The 19,384-nt window shown below is 40.4% G+C and overlaps 1 protein-coding gene and 1 pseudogene across 1 annotated transcript in view; one reads left to right on the top strand and one right to left on the bottom strand.

Annotated features, from left to right (window-relative positions):
- Positions 1-2,178: 2,178 nt before the first annotated feature.
- SLC9C1 (solute carrier family 9 member C1) overlaps positions 2,179-19,384 on the bottom strand; it is a 121,280-nt gene continuing 104,074 nt past the window's right edge. Inside the window, exons 25-26 of the mRNA XM_056109139.1 lie at positions 18,274-18,391; positions 2,179-2,189 (exon numbers count right to left, since the gene is read on the bottom strand). Coding sequence (XP_055965114.1) covers positions 2,179-2,189; positions 18,274-18,391 — 129 coding nt within the window. The remainder of the gene's footprint in view (positions 2,190-18,273; positions 18,392-19,384) is intronic.
- LOC130018698 (uncharacterized) lies at positions 18,119-18,232 on the top strand (annotated as a pseudogene).

The following is a 19,384-nucleotide window of genomic DNA, read 5'->3' as shown; positions in this document are numbered from 1 at the left end:
TCGTGGTATTGTGCCGAGAGTTGAATCCAGGTTATCTACCTTCAAGGCAAGCCTCCTACCTGCTGTACTATCACTCCCGCCCTAGAGAAAATATTTAAGAGTAAGGAAGAGTTGTGATTAAAAGGTAAATCCAATCTAGGAGAACTTGAAGTATGAAGCAAAGTCCTTCATCATCTATAACATTTTAATAAAGTAAACACAAAATAAAATTAAGAACTTTCATTCTTTCTACTGAGAGTAAGAGACTTTACCCTTCCTTTTTAGAACTTTTGCTCTTAGAAAATGTGTAAGCTCTTCCCTTTGTCTTTGAAATGCATGCCAATATTTTGAAAGGCTGAATAAGTAACCCAGAGTCATATCTTCAGTCAAAAAGATGAGGAATGTGCTGGAATTGTAGTATGGTAGGTAGGACATTTCCCTTTTACCCTGCTGATCGGAGTTCGATCCCTGTATTTCCATATGGTCTCCTGAACCTGCCACACAGCTGGGTATGGCCCTTTTCTCTTGAGGACTATTAGAAAAACATTACTAAGTGAATTTAGGGTGAATTGTATGACATACGGTGTCTTCCAGCCCTTTTTTCTAGAGAACTAGTTATTTTTAATCTTGAGGGAACATACATAATTGGTTGTATGTTTAGTTCTATAAAAAACTAGATTTATTTTTGCAAATTCAGACTACTGCTTATGATTGTCACATTATACTTTAATGATTATTTAATCTCCCATGTAACCCAGGACTCCATGGGGATATTAGTCCTTTCTTTAGATGTCTTTTAGACATTTTTCTGAACTTTTTTTCCCAAATCTTGGTATCTAGAGTCCCTTCATCCGGGAACCATGGGTTTACCTCATAAGCTACTTTAAAGCAGGACCGGAGTTGGTCTCTGGAAATGCAGTGTTCTGGGTCCCCCTGTTCTGCGGGAGAGACACTGAATCAAATCCATATATGGCACGGCCTGTTCAGTCTGGCTTGAGAAACTGTGGAAGAAACTGGGAAGGCCCAGAGTCTGCCCCGTCTTAGTGGGGAATTGCTGCTAGGATTCTGACTCCCAGCACACTAAGAAATCCTGTTCTCCCATTCACTTTCTAGAGTGAGGGGTGCACCGAACACTATTCTTACCTTTAGTTGATAGTTTATGCTCGTTCCAGGGACGTCAGCTGTAATAACTCTTTGAGGGCTGCCAGGGGGGCCCCGACGGCTCTTCCCCTAGCCACCCGCGTTTGGGGTGGGCCTGAGCCGCTTCCACACCCAGGGTGACCCGGGCCGTAGGGCAGACAGTGGAGGAAGCGAGGGCCATGATAGTTGATTGATCAGATTCCATTTATTCCATTCTCCCCACACGCCTGCCCCAGTTGAGGAGGAGGAGGAGATTAGGGATGATATGGCCTCAGCTCCTCCCATACCTAAGTCTCGAAAGGGTTTTCATAGTAAAAATATTTCTGAGGTTGATGAATATAGCTCCACTTCCGGTACATCAGCTGAAAGTGATGCGGATTATGAGTCTGCTACTACTTCCTCAGATTCTGAGTCCAAGAGTGACTCAGCGAAGTGGCCTCCAGGCTGCTCAGGACATGCTCCCAATCGTCCAGTCGAGGCTGAGAAGCAGCAGCATCCATCTTATTGCAGGTTAAGAATAGATTCTCTCAGTCGTTTCAAAAAGGCCTGTGCCTCCTACGGGTCTACATCTCCGTATTGTAGGGAGTATCTTACAAACTGGAGTAAAAAGGCTTACTGGGTACCTCAAGATTTTTACGTGGTTGCTAAAACGTACTTAAGTCGTTCTCAGCACATACAGTGGAGGATGTGGTTCAGTGATGATGCCAAGGCAAAGCTTTATGGCCTAGGCTATGCTGGACGAAAATTTTCGGGATTAAGTTGATTTATGAAATGTTAATAGGTGAAGGGAAATGGCGAGACCCCACAAAGGCAAGTCACCTTGTCTTATGCTGTTTTTGCTCATGTCCATGACGCAGCCCTGTGTACATGGGAGAGGATTGAAGCAGATGCAGAATTTAAGGGAAGTTTTACAAAGATTGTCCAGAGGGCCTCAGAACCTTATGGAGACTTCATGGTAAGGTTGATGGAAGCCATTGAAATGCAGGTTAAGGGTAAGGAAATGCAGGAGCTGTTGATTAAGCAATTGGCCTTTGAAAAATGCTAATGAGGATTGCCAGGCTATTCTTCACCTATCAGAGAGAAGGAAGATATAATGGGGTATTTGAAACCATGCAGGAATGTTGGTTCTGTTAAAAATAAGGTGCAAATGAAGGCTTTGGAGGCCTACACTGTACAGAGACAAGCTCAGAAAAGATGTTTTAATTGTGGAAAATCAGGCCACTTTTGTAAAGACTGCAGGGCACTTCCCAAAAATGCTACTGTGAGAGCACCTCCTGGGGCCTGTTCCAGGTGTAAGAGGAGAAACCATTGGGCCAGAGACTGCAGAGCCAGACTTGCACCTCCTGGGCCCTGTCCCCGGTATAAAGAGGGGAAATCACTGGGCCAGAGATTGTCGCTTCAATTTTGATGCAGCTGTTGACCCCAATTTGGAAACCTGCAAGGGCACCAGCCCCAGGTCCCACAATGTCAGGGGATGTTCCCAGCTGTAGTCCCTCTCCACAGTGTGGCGTTTCAGAGCTCCAATCACGATAATCGCTGCAGCCAGTGACTGCAGGAAGCACAGTATTGGGTATTTCCTGCCCTGATACGGTTCCTATAACCCCTGCCCAGTGTTGCTACAAATTAAATTCTGGTATAAAGGGACCAATTCCACAAGGCACTATAGGCCTGCTGCTCTTAGGGAGAGGCAGTTTGACTTTTAAAGAGAACACTGTGACTTTAAGTCCACCACCTCTCCATATTCAGTGAATATATGGCATGTTAAATCAAAACAAAAACGGAGGTATTTTCTCAATTGAAGGTAGCAATAGCACAGCAGTAGGGCATTTGCCTTGCATGTGGCTGACTCGACCGACCCGGGTTCGATTCCTCCACCCTCTTGGAGAGCCCAGCAAGCTTCCGAGAGTATCTAGCCCACACAACAAAGCCTGACAAATTACCTGTGATGTATTCGATATGCCAAACACAGTAACAACAAATCTCACAATGGAGATGTTACTGGGCCCGCTTGAACAAATTGATGAACAAAGGGAGAACAGTCACAGTGACAGTGATTATTCAATAGTAAAACTGCTTTGTCCTCTACTTTTGTCAATTAACTGTGGTGACAGGAGTTTTATCAATTCTATTTCTTCAATAATTTACTCCAGTAAAATTTTCCTCACTGTCAAGGCATTTAACTCTAGGAAAGATCTTTGAGATATTTTTATTTTTATTTTTTTGGGAAAAGTTTGGAAAATTTTTTATTTTGGAAAAGTTTGACATTCAGGAAATTTTGTAAATGAGATGAATTAATGAACTAGAAAAATCTTAACAGAACATCTTAATGGGCATGTTCACTGCTTGCATATCTGTAGCACTGTAGTACTGTCCTCCCATTGTTCATCGATTTGCTTGAGTGGACACCAGTAATGTCTCCATTGTGAGACTTGTTGTTACTGTTTTTGGCATATGGAATACATCACAGAGAGCTTGCCAGGCTTTGCCGTGTGGGCAAGATACCCTCGGTAGCTTGCCGGGCTCTCCAAGAGGGGTGAAGGAATCGAACCTGGGTTGGCTGAGTGCAAGGCAAATGCTCTACCCGTTGTGCTATCACTTCAGATGGCTTGCAGATCTAAGGAATAAAAAATAAGATGAAAATTAAAACCAACCTGTTTTGTCCATTATTGATAGTCAAAACTATGTTATTTTATAAGGCAGGATGATTGCAATAAGTTTTTGGCATTGTCTTTCAAATTATCTGAAATCTTCTTTTCTGTATATAGAAATCTAGAATCATATCTAGAATAATGTCTTGCCATTTTGTGTGTGAAGAAATTGGTGCATATGTATATGAGTGAGAGTGGAGGATGATGGAAAAAAATTTAATCCAATTTAAAAGTCCTCATCTTAATAGCCTTCATATCTTTTACACTATTCAGAGGTGCAACAAGAATTAAAAACTAAGTCTTTAGCAAGCAAAATATAATGCACTGTGGAGCTTAGTTAATGAGTAGGTACCGTGTCTTCTTCATCTGTGTGAATTAAGATATTCCAGACCCAAGAGAAAATAACCTGGATGGGGACGCAGGGTGGCTTAACTGGTTTCAATATTGTTCAAAGGCTTATTTTTTAAGTTCAGAGCCAACTACATAGGTATGGAATTGGAGATCAATCTGCCTTTGTAATTAGAGAAAAGTCTGGAAATTGCCTCTTAGGTCAGGAAACTAGATGCAGAAGAAGTGACTGCAGCTCATGGAAAAATTATGACTATAAGATTGCAGGGCAGGGTAGTACATGCATAATAGAGGCACTTTTTTTTTTGTTCTGAAGACAACTTTGGGGGAAAAAACATTCCACAAATAAAAGCATAACACACATACATGCAAAGAATCCAAAATAGCAATTGTTGAGTTATATGTTTTCTCTTTAATCTCCTTAATGCTTATTACCCCAGTTCCATATACATATGAAAAATTATATGAACTGAATTGGAAAAAAAATGTTGGATAATTCTAAGATGATGGTTGTAATTAAGAGAATGGTTGAGCTGGAAATTGTGATTTCAACTTTTCTCACAGTGGAATGGTATTTCATGGTGTATATAGATCAAATTTCTTTCTTTTTTTTGCTTTTTGGGTCACATCTGGCGATGCTCAGGGGTTATTACTGGCTTTGTGCTCAGGAGTCACTCCTGACAGTGCTCGGGGGACCATATGGGATGCTGGGAATCGAACCCGGGTCGACCGTGTGCAAGGCAAACACCCTAACCTCTGTACTATTGCTCCTTGCTCTTGCCTCCTCCTCCTCTCTTTCTCTCTCTCTCTCTCTCAAGAAGAACACTTTAAGGCACATTTTAATATCACTTTATTTGTTATAGAACAATTTAAAACATTTTTGCTCTAAGATAAATAAGTAAACTGGCTAAGCAGCATATATTATCCATGTAAATGAATTGGTTATTAGATTCAATTTCTTTTCCAGTGGCACCAGGATATCCACAGTTTAAAGTTGCTACTGCGTGATGTAGGAAAAATGTTTTAATTTAGGGAGCATCTCATAACATCATTGTTTGTGATGGTTTTTAAAATCAAAATCACCTTTGTTTTCCTAACAATAGATAAAAGCAAAAAAGAAAGACAAGAAGGCTTTGAAATCGTTCAACAATGAGTTACAATACAGAATAATTATAGATATATATGGGTAAAGTTACTTCTAAGTCTGCCAAATATAGTTGCTACTTGAGATTGAGGAGTAATAAGTTAAAATTACATGATTTTTTAGGAGCCTCTTCCTGTTTGTCCCCAACATGGCGCCCAGCTTTCTCCTCTCCCAGTTCAGTCATTATTTAAACCAGGGACTCCGTTTCTCTGCACACTTGCCCCAGGTGACCTCTAGTACCCTGGACCACCCTCCATCCCTGAGCCTCTTCCTGTTTGTCCCCAACATGGTGTCAAGCTTTCTCCTCCCCCAGGTTGTACCCTCCCCCGCCAACCAGGTACCCGTAGGGGCCGTGGCTTCTTCAGAAATGGGTGTGCATCTGCAGAAGTGGGTGTGGCCTAATTTTGGGTCAACAGACTCTCACGCAGCAGGTAATTACTGGTACCCAGCAATCTTGTGTAACATCTTAGGCTCCATACTACACCAACATGAAGAAACAATGCAAATCCCCACAATGAGGAGATGATGACAGAAAGAGACCAGAAGCCTCATTAGGTGTTACTCACCTTCTCTGATAAAGATATAAAGTAATGAAGATGGTCAATGAACTCAATGAAACAGTGAGACAGATATCCAGTAAATTAAAGGAGTACATGAAAGAAACAATCGAGAAAATACAGGAAGAAATGAGAGCAGAAATTGGAAAGCTACACACAGAAATGTCACAAATAAATTTGGTAGATGAAATAAAAAACTCAGTCTGTGCCCTCAAAAGTAGAATGGCTATAGCTGAAGACAGAATCATTGAGCTGGAAGATGAACTGCAGGAAGCCTACAGGCAACAACAAACAATGGCAAGAGACCTCAAAATAGCCCTAGAGTGAATCAGAGTCCTAAGGGATGATTCCAAGAGGAACAGCATTAGAATCATTGGAGTAACGGAAAGTCAGGGAAACAGTCCCAATGAAAAAGCCATGGTTAAACAAATAATTGCTGAAAAATTCCCAGAGCTGGACAATGCAGGCATCCAGATTCAAGGAGCCCGAAGGGTGACAGCTAAAAGAGACCCTACCAAAAACACTGCAAGACCTATCATAGTTAGAATGATGAATTCCATGGATAGAAACTCCATACTGTAAGCAGCAAAGTCAAAGAAGGAAATCACATACAAAGGAGCACCCCTTAGATTCACAGCAGACCTATCAGAGGAAATCCTCCAAGCCTGAAGGCAACGGTGGGATATAGTGAAAAAACTCACTGTGATGAACACTTCACCAAGAATACTTTATCCGGCTAAACTCTCACTCAAACTTGAAGGAATGGTACACTATTTTGTGGCTAAACAACAACTCAGGAACTTCATAGACTCAAAAGCAAACCTAAAAAAAGGGCTAAAGGGGCTACTGTAAGACAAGACAAACCGCTACAAGCACAACAAATCCTTACAGAAAGATGACAGATGGATTCAGAGACAGAACCCAACATTCTGCTGCCTACACGAAACACATCTGAACAATCAGAAGAAACACAGACTCAAAGTCAAAGAATGAAAAACAACCCTGAAAGCAAACAACCCCCTCAAAAAAGCCAGAGTGACCTTACTAGTATTGGACAACATAGACTTTAGGTTGAAAAAGATTAGAAGAGACAGTGAAGGCTATTTTTATTAATCAAGGGATATGCACAACAAGAAGAAATCACACTCCTAAAGGTATAAGCACCCAATTAGGGACCAGCCAAATACCTACAACTGCTAACAGACCTTAAGAAGGACATTACAAGCAACACAATAGTGGTTGGAGACTTCAACACTGCCTTATCACCCCTGGATAGATCAAGAAGATTAAAACTCAGTAAGGAAATATTGGCTCTGAAGGAAGAAATAGAATTTAGAGAACTAATAGATATATACAGGACTCTATAACGCCCCCTAAAAGAATACACATTCTTTTCCAGTGCACATGGAACATTTTCCTGAATAGACCATGCTCTGGGCCACAAAGCATACCTCAACAGAATCAGGAAGATAGACATTGTATCAACTATCTTCTCAGACCATGATGAACTAAAGATAGAATTATGTACAGATGCAGAAAACCAAATCAAACACCTGAAAATTAAACAACTCAATGTTGAACAACGAGTGGGTCAGAAAAGAAATCAAGGAAGAAATCAAAAGATACCTTGAAACAAATGAGAATGAAGGCATAAGCTACCAGAACCTATGGAATGCAGCCAAAACCGTGTTAAGGGGAAACTTTATAGCTCTGCAACCATTTCTCAGGAAGGAAGAAAGGGCCCACATAAACAACTTGACTTCACAACTCAAAATCTTAGAAAAGGACCAACAAAAGGAGCCAAACCAGGTAGAAGGAGAGAGATCATAAAACTTAGAGCAGAAATCATGGGGCTAGAGCGACAGCACAGTGGGTAGGGCATTTGCCTTGCATGCAGTCAACCTGGATTCGATTCCCAGCGTCCCATATGGTCTCCTAAGTACCTCCAGGAGTGATGATTCCTGAGTGCATGACCCAGGAGTGACCCCCGTGATCGCTGGGTGTGACCCAAAAAGCAAAACAAAATAAACAAACAACAACAACAACAAAAACTTAGAGCAGAAATCAATGCCATGGAAATCCCCCCAAAAAACAATTGAAAGGTCAATGAAACCAAGAGCTGGTTCTTTCAGAAAATAAATAAGATAGATAAACCACTAGCAAGACTCACAAAGAAAGAGAGAACCCTAATAAACCGAATCAGAAATGAGAAGGGATATCACAACAGAAACCCAAGAAATTCAAAAGATCATCAGAGACTACTTTGAAAGTCTGTATGCCATGAAACAAGAGAACCTGGAAAAAATGAATAAATTTCTAGATTCCGATAATCTCCCAAGACTGAATCAAGAAGACCTAGAATACCTGAATAGTCTTATTAATATCAAGGAAATTAAAACTATAATCAAAAGTCTCCCCAAAAACAAAAGCCCAGGTCCAGATGGATTGACTAGTGAATTTTTCCAAACATTTAAAGAGGACCTATTGCCAGTTATTCTCAAGCTTTTCCAGGAAATTGAAGAAACAGAAACTCTTGCAAATGGTTTCTATGAAGTTCATATCTTTCTAATACCAAAAGGAAACAAAGACACCACAAGAAAAGAAAAGTACAGGCCAATATCCCTGATGAACGTGGACGCGAAGATTCTCAACAAAATACTAGCAAATAGAATTCAACAACTCATCAAAAGATCATACACCATGACCAAGTGGGATTCATCCCAGGGATGCAAGGATAGTTTAACATTCAGAAATCAATCAATATAATCCATCATATCAACAAAAGAAAAGATAAAAACCATATGATCATATCAATAGATGCAGAGAAAGCATTTTACAAGATCCAGCACCTGTTTATGATGAAAACCCTCACCAAAATGGATATAGAAGGGACTTTCCTCAATGTAGTTAAAGCCATCTACCACAAGCCTACAGCAAGCATCATCCTCAATGGGGAAAAACTAAGAGCCTTCCCTCTAAGATCAGGGATGAGACAAGGATGCCCACTCTCTCCGCTGCTGTTCAATATAGTACTGTAAGTCTTTGCAATAGCAGTCAGGCAAGAAAAAGATATTAAGGGCATTCAGGTAGGAAAGGAAGAAATCAAGCTCTCACTATTCTCAGATTATATGATACTATATTTAGAGAACCCTAAAACCTCTACCAAGAAACTCCTAGAAACAATAGACTTGTATAGTAAAGTTGTAGGCTATAAAATCAATACCCAAAAGTCCATGGCTTTCCTATATGCAAATAATGAGAGAGAAGAAAGTGACATGAAAAAAAAAACCCCATTGACAATTGTGCCGCAGAAAATCAAGTACCTCGTAATCAGCTTAACTCAGGACACAAAAGACCTGTACAAAGAAAACTACAAAATGCTGTCAATGTCACTGTCATCCTGTTGTTCATCGATTGCTTTGAGCAGGCCCCAGTAACATCTCCTTTGTCCTAGCCCCGAGATTTTAAAAAGTGCCACATTCGAGGCTCTTTCAGGGTCAGGAGAATGAGACCCATCATTGTTACTGGTTTTTGGCATATTGAATATGCCACAGGGAGTTTGCTAGACTCTGCCATGTGGGCAGGATACTTTTGGTAGCCTGCCAGGTTCTCTAGAGTAAGAACTAGATAATAAGATGTTGCTTCCAGGAGCAGGGTTTTATAGTCTTTGGGTCTTGGCTGTTGATGGGATTACACGGTGCTGGGGGCAGTTTGTGGGTGTAATGCCTACATACTGGAAGATGGGGAATCTGGGTGGAGGAGGCCCCAGTTCCAATCTGAGCAGGCTTGGATATCTATGCCCCAGGTCCCGCACACCTGGGTTCCTCTGCCGGTTCCTTCGTGTGTGAGGCTCATCCAAAAGTGTGGAGAGTTGTCTTAAGCATGGCTGTGGCTGGAAATGGAGGTCTTCAGCTGCCGGGGCTCTGCTTGGGGTGGGGAGGGAAACTCAACCCACCCTCCTCCAAGGGGCCCCGGTGAGGTCAGCGAGGCGTGGAGGCAGGAGACTCTGAGCTGTTCTCTTCTGGGAGCAAGGTTTTATAGTCTTTCAATAATGTTACAAATTATCAAAATTTCAATTTATAAAAAGTGAGCTAAAACTTTCCCAATGACAGGGAAAATTCTCATATCTGGTGTGAGAGTATTTTCATTCCCTCCCCCAGGAGAACTCGGGTCGGCCATGTTGGCCGCTTGTAAGGCAAACGCCCTACCACTGTGCTATTGCTCCAGCACAGTGGTAGGGCGTTTGCCTTGCACGCAGCCAAGATGGTCGACCCGAGTTCGATTCCTTCGCCCCTCTTGGAGAGCCGGCAAGCTACCGAGAGTATCTTGCCCGCACGGCAGAGCCTGGCAAGCTACCCATGACGTATTCAATATGCCAAACACAGTAACAACAAGTCTCACAATGGAGATGTTACTGGGCCCGCTCGAGCAAATCGATGAACAACAGGAGGACCGTGACCGTGACTCTCAGGAGAACATTGAACATACATGAATCAGGACAACCTTTCAATTCCTGAAGGCACAATAAGCACAATATGGGATAAAGTTCCAACTGAGGTCAATGCAGAGCACAGAAGCTGGGGCCCGACCTGAAGGCCAGCCTGGATTGTAAATGTGGTAGAGCAGAAAGGCGCAGACAGATTTCTGGGATAGGGCAGTCCAGAAATCAAAACTTGAGGATTGTTTTTAATGCACCCTTCCTACCTCTGCACAAATCAGGCTGATGGACTGGTCAGAAGTCAAGGTTTGGGGCTTCCTGAGGTTAACTCACCCTCTTACCCTCAGAGGAAGGTCAGGGCTGTGGGAACGGCACCCTTCCCACTGGGGTCCCCACAGGAGGAGGGGGCATGCTGAGTCTCACCCCCTGTTTTCTAGCTTACAGTTCCTGTGTCTTTCCTGAGAATCAGCCATTCAGAGGAGTGCAGTACTCTCTTGAGGAAAATGGACACACTCGGGAGGGTTTGCTCTGACTCTGTGAGAGGGTGGGGTCAGAGGCCATCTACGGGCAAGAGAATTCCTGCTTGATACTTCTTCAATATCCCTCAAATACCACTAAGACTTTGACACTTTGTCAGAGTCAGCTGATGCAGGAACAGCAACAGACTGTGGCATTATGGAGGGTGACAATGGTGAGCACAGCAGGACCCTCAGTCATGTATAATTCAGGGTAACACGACAGACAGAATGAAAAGACCTGAATAGAAACACACCAATTTCCAGTCAATTTTGTGATGTCTGAAATTGTTTGTGTGATTAGGAAAATTATGAGACTGACGCACGGAGTACTGCCCTAAGGAGGCAACTACTGGAGCCATAGCACAGTGGGTAGGGCATTTGCCTCACATGCGGCCGACCTGGCTGATCTGAGTTTGATTCCTCACCCCCCTCCCCCTTGGAGAGCCTGGCAAGCTACCGAGAGCATCCTATTTCAGGAAATAAAAGAGGACACGAGGAAATGGAAAGATATCCCCTGCTCATAGATCGGGAGAATTAACATAGTCAAAATGGCAATACTCCCCAAAGCATTGTACAAATTCAATGCGATCCCTATAACTATACCCATGACATTCTTCAAAGAAATGGAGCAAACACTCGTGAAATTCATATGGAACAATAAGCACCCATGAATGGCTAAAGCAATTCTTTTTTTTTTATTAGTGAAACACCATGAAGTACAGTTAGAGACTTACAGATTTTTGTGCTTGGGTTTCAGTTATTCAATGATCAAGTGCCCATCCCTCCACCAGCACCCATCCTCCACCACCACAGGTCCCAGCAACCCTCCCACCCCCAACCCCCCCATCCTAACCTGCCTCTGTGGCAGGGCATTCCCTTTTGTACTCTCTCTCTCTCCTTTTGGGTCCTGTGGTTTGCAAGAGTGGCATTGAGTGGCAATCATGTTTGGTCTAAAGTCTACTTTCAGCATGCTTCTCCCACCCTGGGAGGATCCTCCCAACACCCTTTAATTGGTGCTCTCTTCTCTATCTGAGCTTCCTTTTCCCCTAGCACGTGTGGCTGGCCCCCAAGTCATGGAGCAAAATTTCTGGTACTAATCTCAGCCACTCCTGGGTGTTAGTCTCCCATTTTGTTGCTTTACGTTCCCCAGATGAATGCAATCTTTCTGTGTCTATCCTGCTCTTTCTGACTCATTTTGTAATGGCTAAAGCAATTCTTGGGAAAAAGAAGATGGGAGGAATCAATCTCCCCAACCTCAAACTCTACTACAAAGCAGTAATAATTAAAACAACATGGTACTGGAACAAAGGCAGAGCTGTAGACCAATGAAACAGGGTTGAATAAACTGATGTCTCCCCCCAAGCATACGATCATCTAATATTTGATAAGGGGCAAGAAAAGTGAAGTGGAGCAAGGAAAGCCTCTTTAACAAATTGTGCTGGCAAAACTGGACGGCTACATGCAAAAAAATTGGGCTCATATCTCTGCCTAACAGCATGTAAAAAAGTAAGATAAAAATGGATTAAAGACCACAATATCAGACCGGAATCCATAAGGTACATTGAAGATAAGGTTGGCAAAACCCTCCACGACATTGAAGCTAATGGTATCTTTAAAGATAACACACCACTGGCCAATCAAGTGAAAACAGAGATAGACAAATGGGACTATCTTAGACTAAGAAGCTTCTGTACCTCAAAAGAAACAGTGACCAAAATACAAAGACAGTCTACAGAATGGGAAAGAATATTCACCGAATACACATCTGACGAAGGGTTGATATCAAGGATATACAAAGCACTGGTTGAACTCCACAAGAAGAAAACATCCAACCTCATCAAAAAATGGGGCGACAAAATGAACAGAAACGTTCTCAAAGAAGAAATCCAAATGGCAAAAAGGCACAAGAGAAAATGCTCTACATAACTAATTATCAGGGAGATGCAGATCAAAACAACAATGAGATATCATCTCACATCACAGAGACTGGCCCACATCCAAAAGAACAAAAGCAACTGGCGTTGGTGCGGATGTGGCTAGAAAGGGACCTTTCCTTCACCGCTGATGGGAATACCAACTGGTTCAGAACTTTTGGAAAAAAGTATGGATGATTCTCCAAAAATTAGAAATTGAGATCCCATTGACCCAGCAATAACACTCCTGGGAATATATCCCGGTTAGGCAAAAAAGTATAGTCGAAATGACATCTGCACTTCTATGTTCATTGTTGCACTGTTCACAATAGCCAAAATTTGAAACAAACGTGAGTGCCCGAGAACAGATAATTGGTTAAAGATACTTTGGTACATCTACACAATGGAATACTATGCAGCTGTTAGAAAATGTGAAATCATGAAATTTACATACATGTGGATCTACATGGAAAGTATCATGCTAAGTGAAATGAGCCAGAAAGAGAGGGACAGACATAGAAAGACTGCACTCAAATGTTGTATAAAAGTAACAGAATGGAAGTCGAACACCCAAGAGTAGTTAAGTACGAGAAGGTCTACTCCGTGGCTTGGAAGCCAGCAGCACATGCTGGGGGAAAAGGCTGCTCAGATAGAGAAGGGAACACCAAGTAAAGGATGTTTGGAGGACTTGCTCGGGATGCGAGATGCGTGCTGAAAGTAGACTATAGATCAAACACGATGGCCACTCAATACCTCTATTGCAAACTACAACATCCTAAAGGAAATAGTGAGCAAAAGGGAATGCTCTACCTCAGAGGCGGGGTGGGGTGGGGAGGATCGGGTGGGGGGTGGGAGTGCTACTGGGATCATTGGTGGTGAAGAATGGGCACTGGTGGAGGGATGGGTATTTGATCTTGCTTGCTTCAAGCACCACCCATTCAACACATTTCTTCTTAATTTAATAAATTGAGAGGCTGGTGGAGCTGTAGTGGTAGTGCAGTGGGTAAGGTTATTATCTTGTACATGGCCAACCTGAGTTCTATCTCTGGCACTCCATGTGGTCCCCTGGGCATGGCCAGGAGTGATCCCTAAGTTCAGATCCAAGGATAAGCTCTGAGTACCATCAGGTATGGTCCAATAAAAAAAAAGTGAAAAGAGCTGTTGTTCCACTAATTATATAATATTGTTACAGAACAACATAACAACATAATGGTTACTAGTCCAACTATTAAAGTGGTGTGGTTGTGCGATGTAATATGTAATGAAAAATCAAAACTTCATTCTCAATGAGAACAAAGGCTAAAGAAACAAAGAAAAATAATTCCATGATGAAGTGTGGAATTTGGAAGGTATTTTACTTGACTTTATTACTTTTATAACAAAACACATAATTTTTAAACTATTAAGTATTACTTAAATAGGTATCATTTTAAGGTTTTTTCTTTCGACCTTGTTTTACATGCAGCAATTATAATGAAAGGACTGCATGACCATCCATTAACAACCCCTGTCCTTTTCAGCAGACCCCAAAGAGATTTCTAGATCCTGACTCCCATTTTATTTTATTTTTAAATTAATTAATTTCTTTTGATTTGGGGGGTCACAGAGGTGGTGTTCAGTTTACTCCTAGCTCTGTACTCAGGGGTCACTACTGGCGGTGCTTGGAGGATCATATGGGGTGCCAGGGATCGAATCCAGGTCAACCACTTGTAAAGCAAGCTCTGTACCCACTGCATTAAAAGCCATCATATAAATATACAAGGTGATTAATAAGTAATCTTAAGAATAAGAGAAGCACATCAATAGTTTACATAAATTCCCAAAACTGTCTTTACACAACATAAAACAATTGAAGACTTTAAATTTACCTCATTATGTATGTTTTCCTGCTCTTCATTTGTTTTCTCTTCAACTGCTTAATAGAAAAAGAGTAAGTTCAGAAGCAAAAGACTGTTTCCATTAGTTCAATGGTCAAGTTATAGTAGCTTTAAATCATTCACACTCAAGGGCGATGATGCAAACAAGAGTAATTTCAGTCAGTGAGGAGAGTCACTTTAATAACATAGAAATTTGAAGTAAAAATTGTGCAACAAATGTGTAGGAGTTTAGAAAATGGATGAGTTCTGCTCCCCAAATAATTTTATATTAATATACTTTTAGAATACAGGTCACCTTTCAGTATCTGTATTGCAAACCACAATGCCCAAAAAGGGGGATGGGGAGAGAGAGACAGAGGCAGAGACAGAGACAGAGAGAGACACATAGAGAGACACAGAGAGATAGAACAGATAGATAGATAGATAGATAGAGAGAGAGAGAGAGAGAGAGAGACAAGAAAAATGCCTGTCATAGAGGCACATGGTGCCAGGGAAGGTTACAGGAGGGAACTTGGGGACATTGGTGCTGGGAAATGTACACTGGTGGAGAAATGGTTGTTGGAACAGTTTTTTAAAACTCTATCTCACAGTGATTCAATAATAAAATCTTAAAAAATAAATAAAATAGAGTACAGGTCACATTGGTAAACAATAGAGATACAAAATAAGTATTTTATTTTCATGGAAATAAACAAAGATCCATTCTTTCTTTAAGTTTATATTGTAATGTAACTTTCAAACCAGTAAAAACACACATACAATGTGGGAAAATAATTATTTATAAATGGGTTATGGGAGATAGCAGTACTGTGATTTTCGGGTTACAGCTGTTTGGAAAAGAAACAGAAAAACTACTTAACTTCGTGAAATGGAGATTTTTGTGAAAGAAGATGTTTTGAGGGTTCTTGGCAGAAATACAGAAAAATGTGAAAAAGTTTAGGAATGAGAAATCATGTCCCCCAGATTGGGTGTTTGTTATAATATTAGCTGTTTGTTAAAATGAGATTGTAGAGAGTGAGAAGGGAGGTGACTGACAAGGAGGAAATGTTTAAGGCTCTAAGATCATACCCATTTAAAGGTCAGTGGAAACTCATGTGATGACAATATTGTATGTCTACATGAACTAAGCTATATAAGTGCTAACATAAATTAGGGAAGGAAACACAAGGACACTGGCAGGCTGGGAGTGGGAGGGAAACTGAGGAAACTAATGGAGAGTACTGGACACTGGTGAAGGGATTGAATAGTGTTTGCCAGAAACTCAGTCATAAATACCTTTGTTACTCTGTAATTCACAGTGATTCAATTAAAAAATTAAATAAGATAAATCTGTTTGAAATTAGAAGCATGGGGGCTGAAGTGATAACACAGCAGGTAGGGCATTTGCCTTGCATGTGGCTGACCCGGGTTCGATTTCCAGCATCCCATATAGTTCCCCGAGCACCTCCAGGAGTAATTCCTGAGTGCAGAGCCAGGAGTAACCCCTGTGCATTGTCAGGTGTGACCCAAAAACCAAAATAATAATAATAATAATAATAATAATAATAAAATTAGAAGCATAGTGCAACGTTATTGATATTTTTACTTCATATATATAACTAATCTTTTCTGAGTCAGTAAGTATGAAATTGTCTCTAACATAGCTATGTTATTTATTTACCACTCATGAACTAATTACACACTTTGATTACTTCTGTAGCACTGTCCTCCCTTTCGTTGTTCATTGATTTGCTCGAGCGGGTCCAGTAACGTCTCCATTGTGAGACTTGTTACTGTCTTTGGCATATTGAATACACCACGGGGAGCTTGCCAGGCTCTGCCGTGCAGGTGGGATACTCTCGGTAGCTTGCTGGGCTCTAATTTTATTTTTTTGTTTGTTTTTGGATCACATTCAGCAGTGCTCAGGATTTACTCCTGGCTCTGTGCTCAGGGATCACTCCTGATAGGACTAGGTAGACCGTCTGAGATGCCAGGAATCAACTGCATGCAAGACAAGCACTCTACCTGCTGTACAATCACTCTCACCCTTGAATTCTAATTTTTGTGACTTATGTCCAATTAATATTTTCAGTTTTGCTTTATTTACTTAGCTTAAATGTCTAGAATATTTGTTTGTATTTGTGGATCACCCCTAGAGAGTGCTCATGATTCTACGCTTGGGGTTGCTCCTTATAGTTTCAGGACACCAAGTGGTGCCAGGTATTAAACCTGGACCTCTCTCATAAAAACATGATCTCAGTCCTTTGAACTATCTTTTTGACTCAATAACTAAAAGTATTTATTATTTAATCATAAAATATGTTATAACTTGTAGAATCTTATGATCATTAATTTTATCTACTTGATGTCAACATGAATATTTATTACTCATTTTGGTCAATAGATACTATAATTTTGAAATGCTTCATTAATTAACTAGACCAAATGCTTAATCTCTGCTTAATCATTAGCAATGTTGGGCATTTTCCCACACTGTTTTGTTTTTTATTTTTTTGGTTTTGAATTTTGGGTCATACCTGGTGGTTTGCTCTCGGCTCTGAGAGCACTACTGATGGAGCTCTGTAGACCATGTCAGGTGTCAAGAATAGAACTCTGGTCAACTATATGCAAGGCAAGCACCCAACTCGCTGTACTAACTCTTTAGACCCCCCCATTTTGCTTTGAACATCAGTTTTCTTCTTTGAATTATCCTTTACTGATTTCTTTATTAGTAATATTTTTGTAGATAGAATTCATAATTAATGTTTATTTTTAATTTTGAACATTATTTCATCTTCTTTGAACTAATAAGTCACATTGAATTCTATGATCATTATTATCTATTCTATAACTTGGTTGCTGTTTGGTAATTTTTAACCAATTTAAACTATTCAGACTACTGATTTACATCTCTGTTGTTTGCACAATGCAACACTTTTTATCATTAAGTCTATTTATCATTAAATAGTTTAATTTTGAGAGATAGCAAATGTACATTTTATTTGTATTTAGTTAGTTTTGTTTGAAGCCATACCTGGTAGTGCCCAGGGCTATTTTATTTTTAAATATAAAGTATAAAATTATATTTCCTTTTTTTTTTTTTTTAGTAAAGCAAGATCGTTTTCATTGAACGAAATTTCCCTAGGAAGATATGAGGTGAGAGGAAGAAAGGATTATGTGTTTGAGAGAATACAGGCATCTAAGGGTGGAAAAAGATAAAGAGAGATTTCGTGTTCAAAGGAGAACATGAGTTTGAAAAAGAAAGTCAAAATAATTTTTTAACTCTAACATTCTCAGGTTAAATTCACAGAGTAGATATTAAAGTTTTATTTTTTGGGTGGGTTTGAAATGTATCTGGTAGTGTCCAAGAATGGTGCTTGTATTAAGTTTTAATCTTTTTCTGGGGGCATTGAATTATATCTGATAGTGTTCAAGAATGGTGCTTGGGGGGACCATATGTGGTACAGGGGATTCAACTAGGGTCATCCACATGCAAGGGCCTTGTCTCATATTAGCTCCCTGACTTTGAAGTTAAAATTCAAAGTTAAAAAAAACTCTTAAATATTAGAATACCGGGACTGAGAGATAGTATAAGTTAGTATATACTAAAATTGGAGCAATACAGAGAAGATTAGCGTGGTCCCTGCACAAGGAAAACAGACTATTGATTTTAAATACAAACAAGACTTTTCATTAACAGAAAGTTAGTTGTCAGTTAAGAATCTAACTTACAAATTGATGATACAAGTTTACGTGTAGTCCCATACTTCCTAGCATTCCATCTGAATCTTTTCACATCTAATGGAGTTTGGACAACCATTACCTTTGTAAGGTCTTCAATGCCTTGTACCTGAAGTTTGACATTAGACAGAGTTAATCTCTAAGTAAATAGCATTCCATGAAATATTTTTCTTCTAAGCTACTATCTCAGACTCTGTCTAAATATCTGCACATAAAAATATTAATAGATATGGAATTGGTATCTTGAAATAGCTTGGTATATTGATTTTTGTGAGTCAATATTCCATATTATTAATTGATTTTTAAATAGTTAACTCATTTATCTTATAAATGAGAAAAATAATTGAGTTAATCATCCCTGATTCTTCATAATGTCACCCAGAGATATTTTTTAATGTTGAAAGTAAGTTTAAAATGCAATGAATTTCAAGAAATCAATTATTGCCGTTGATTTTAGTATGCATTGGCATTCTAGACCACAGTGAACAGAATAAGACTTTATGCTGTTGATAGGACTATATAGATTTTTTTTTCTGGCCAACTCAAGAAACTCTGGCTGGCTATATAAACTGTAGCCATTTATCCACTCTGCAGCTGGTTTACTGTATCACTGTATCACTGTCATCCCCTTGTTCATGGATTTGCTTGAGCGGGTGCCAGTAATGTCTCCATTCATCCTAACCCTGAGATTTTAGCAGCCTCTCTTTACTCATCCTTCCCAAAAGTGCCACAATGGAGGCTCTTTCAGGGCCAGGAGAATGAGACCCATTATTGTTACTGTGTTTTTTGCATATTTAATACACCACCGGGAGCTTGCCAGGCTCTGCCAGATGGGCAGGACACTCTCAGCAGCTTGTCGGGTTCTCCGAGAGGGAGAACAAGACTATAAGAGCAGCTGGGTTACACATTCAAGAATAGAAGAAGGAAAAAACAGAATTGAAAATAAAAATTGTGGGCCTGGGCATATAGAATAGGGGCTAACTTTGGTGTTTGGTTTACTCAGAGCCAAAGCAACCAATAAATTTGGAGGTTGTATGAATGGGGGTAGTGGTGGTGGTGTGTTTATGGAGTGGTGGGGGAAAGCTGCAGTATGAGAAAATGG

Source organism: Sorex fumeus, unplaced genomic scaffold, assembly GCF_029834395.1.
Source record: "Sorex fumeus unplaced genomic scaffold, SorFum_2.1 ptg000265l, whole genome shotgun sequence".
NCBI classification, from domain to species: domain Eukaryota; kingdom Metazoa; phylum Chordata; class Mammalia; order Eulipotyphla; family Soricidae; genus Sorex; species Sorex fumeus.
Note: the sequence above shows the minus strand (reverse complement) of the source record. Positions and strands in the feature narration are given on the sequence as shown.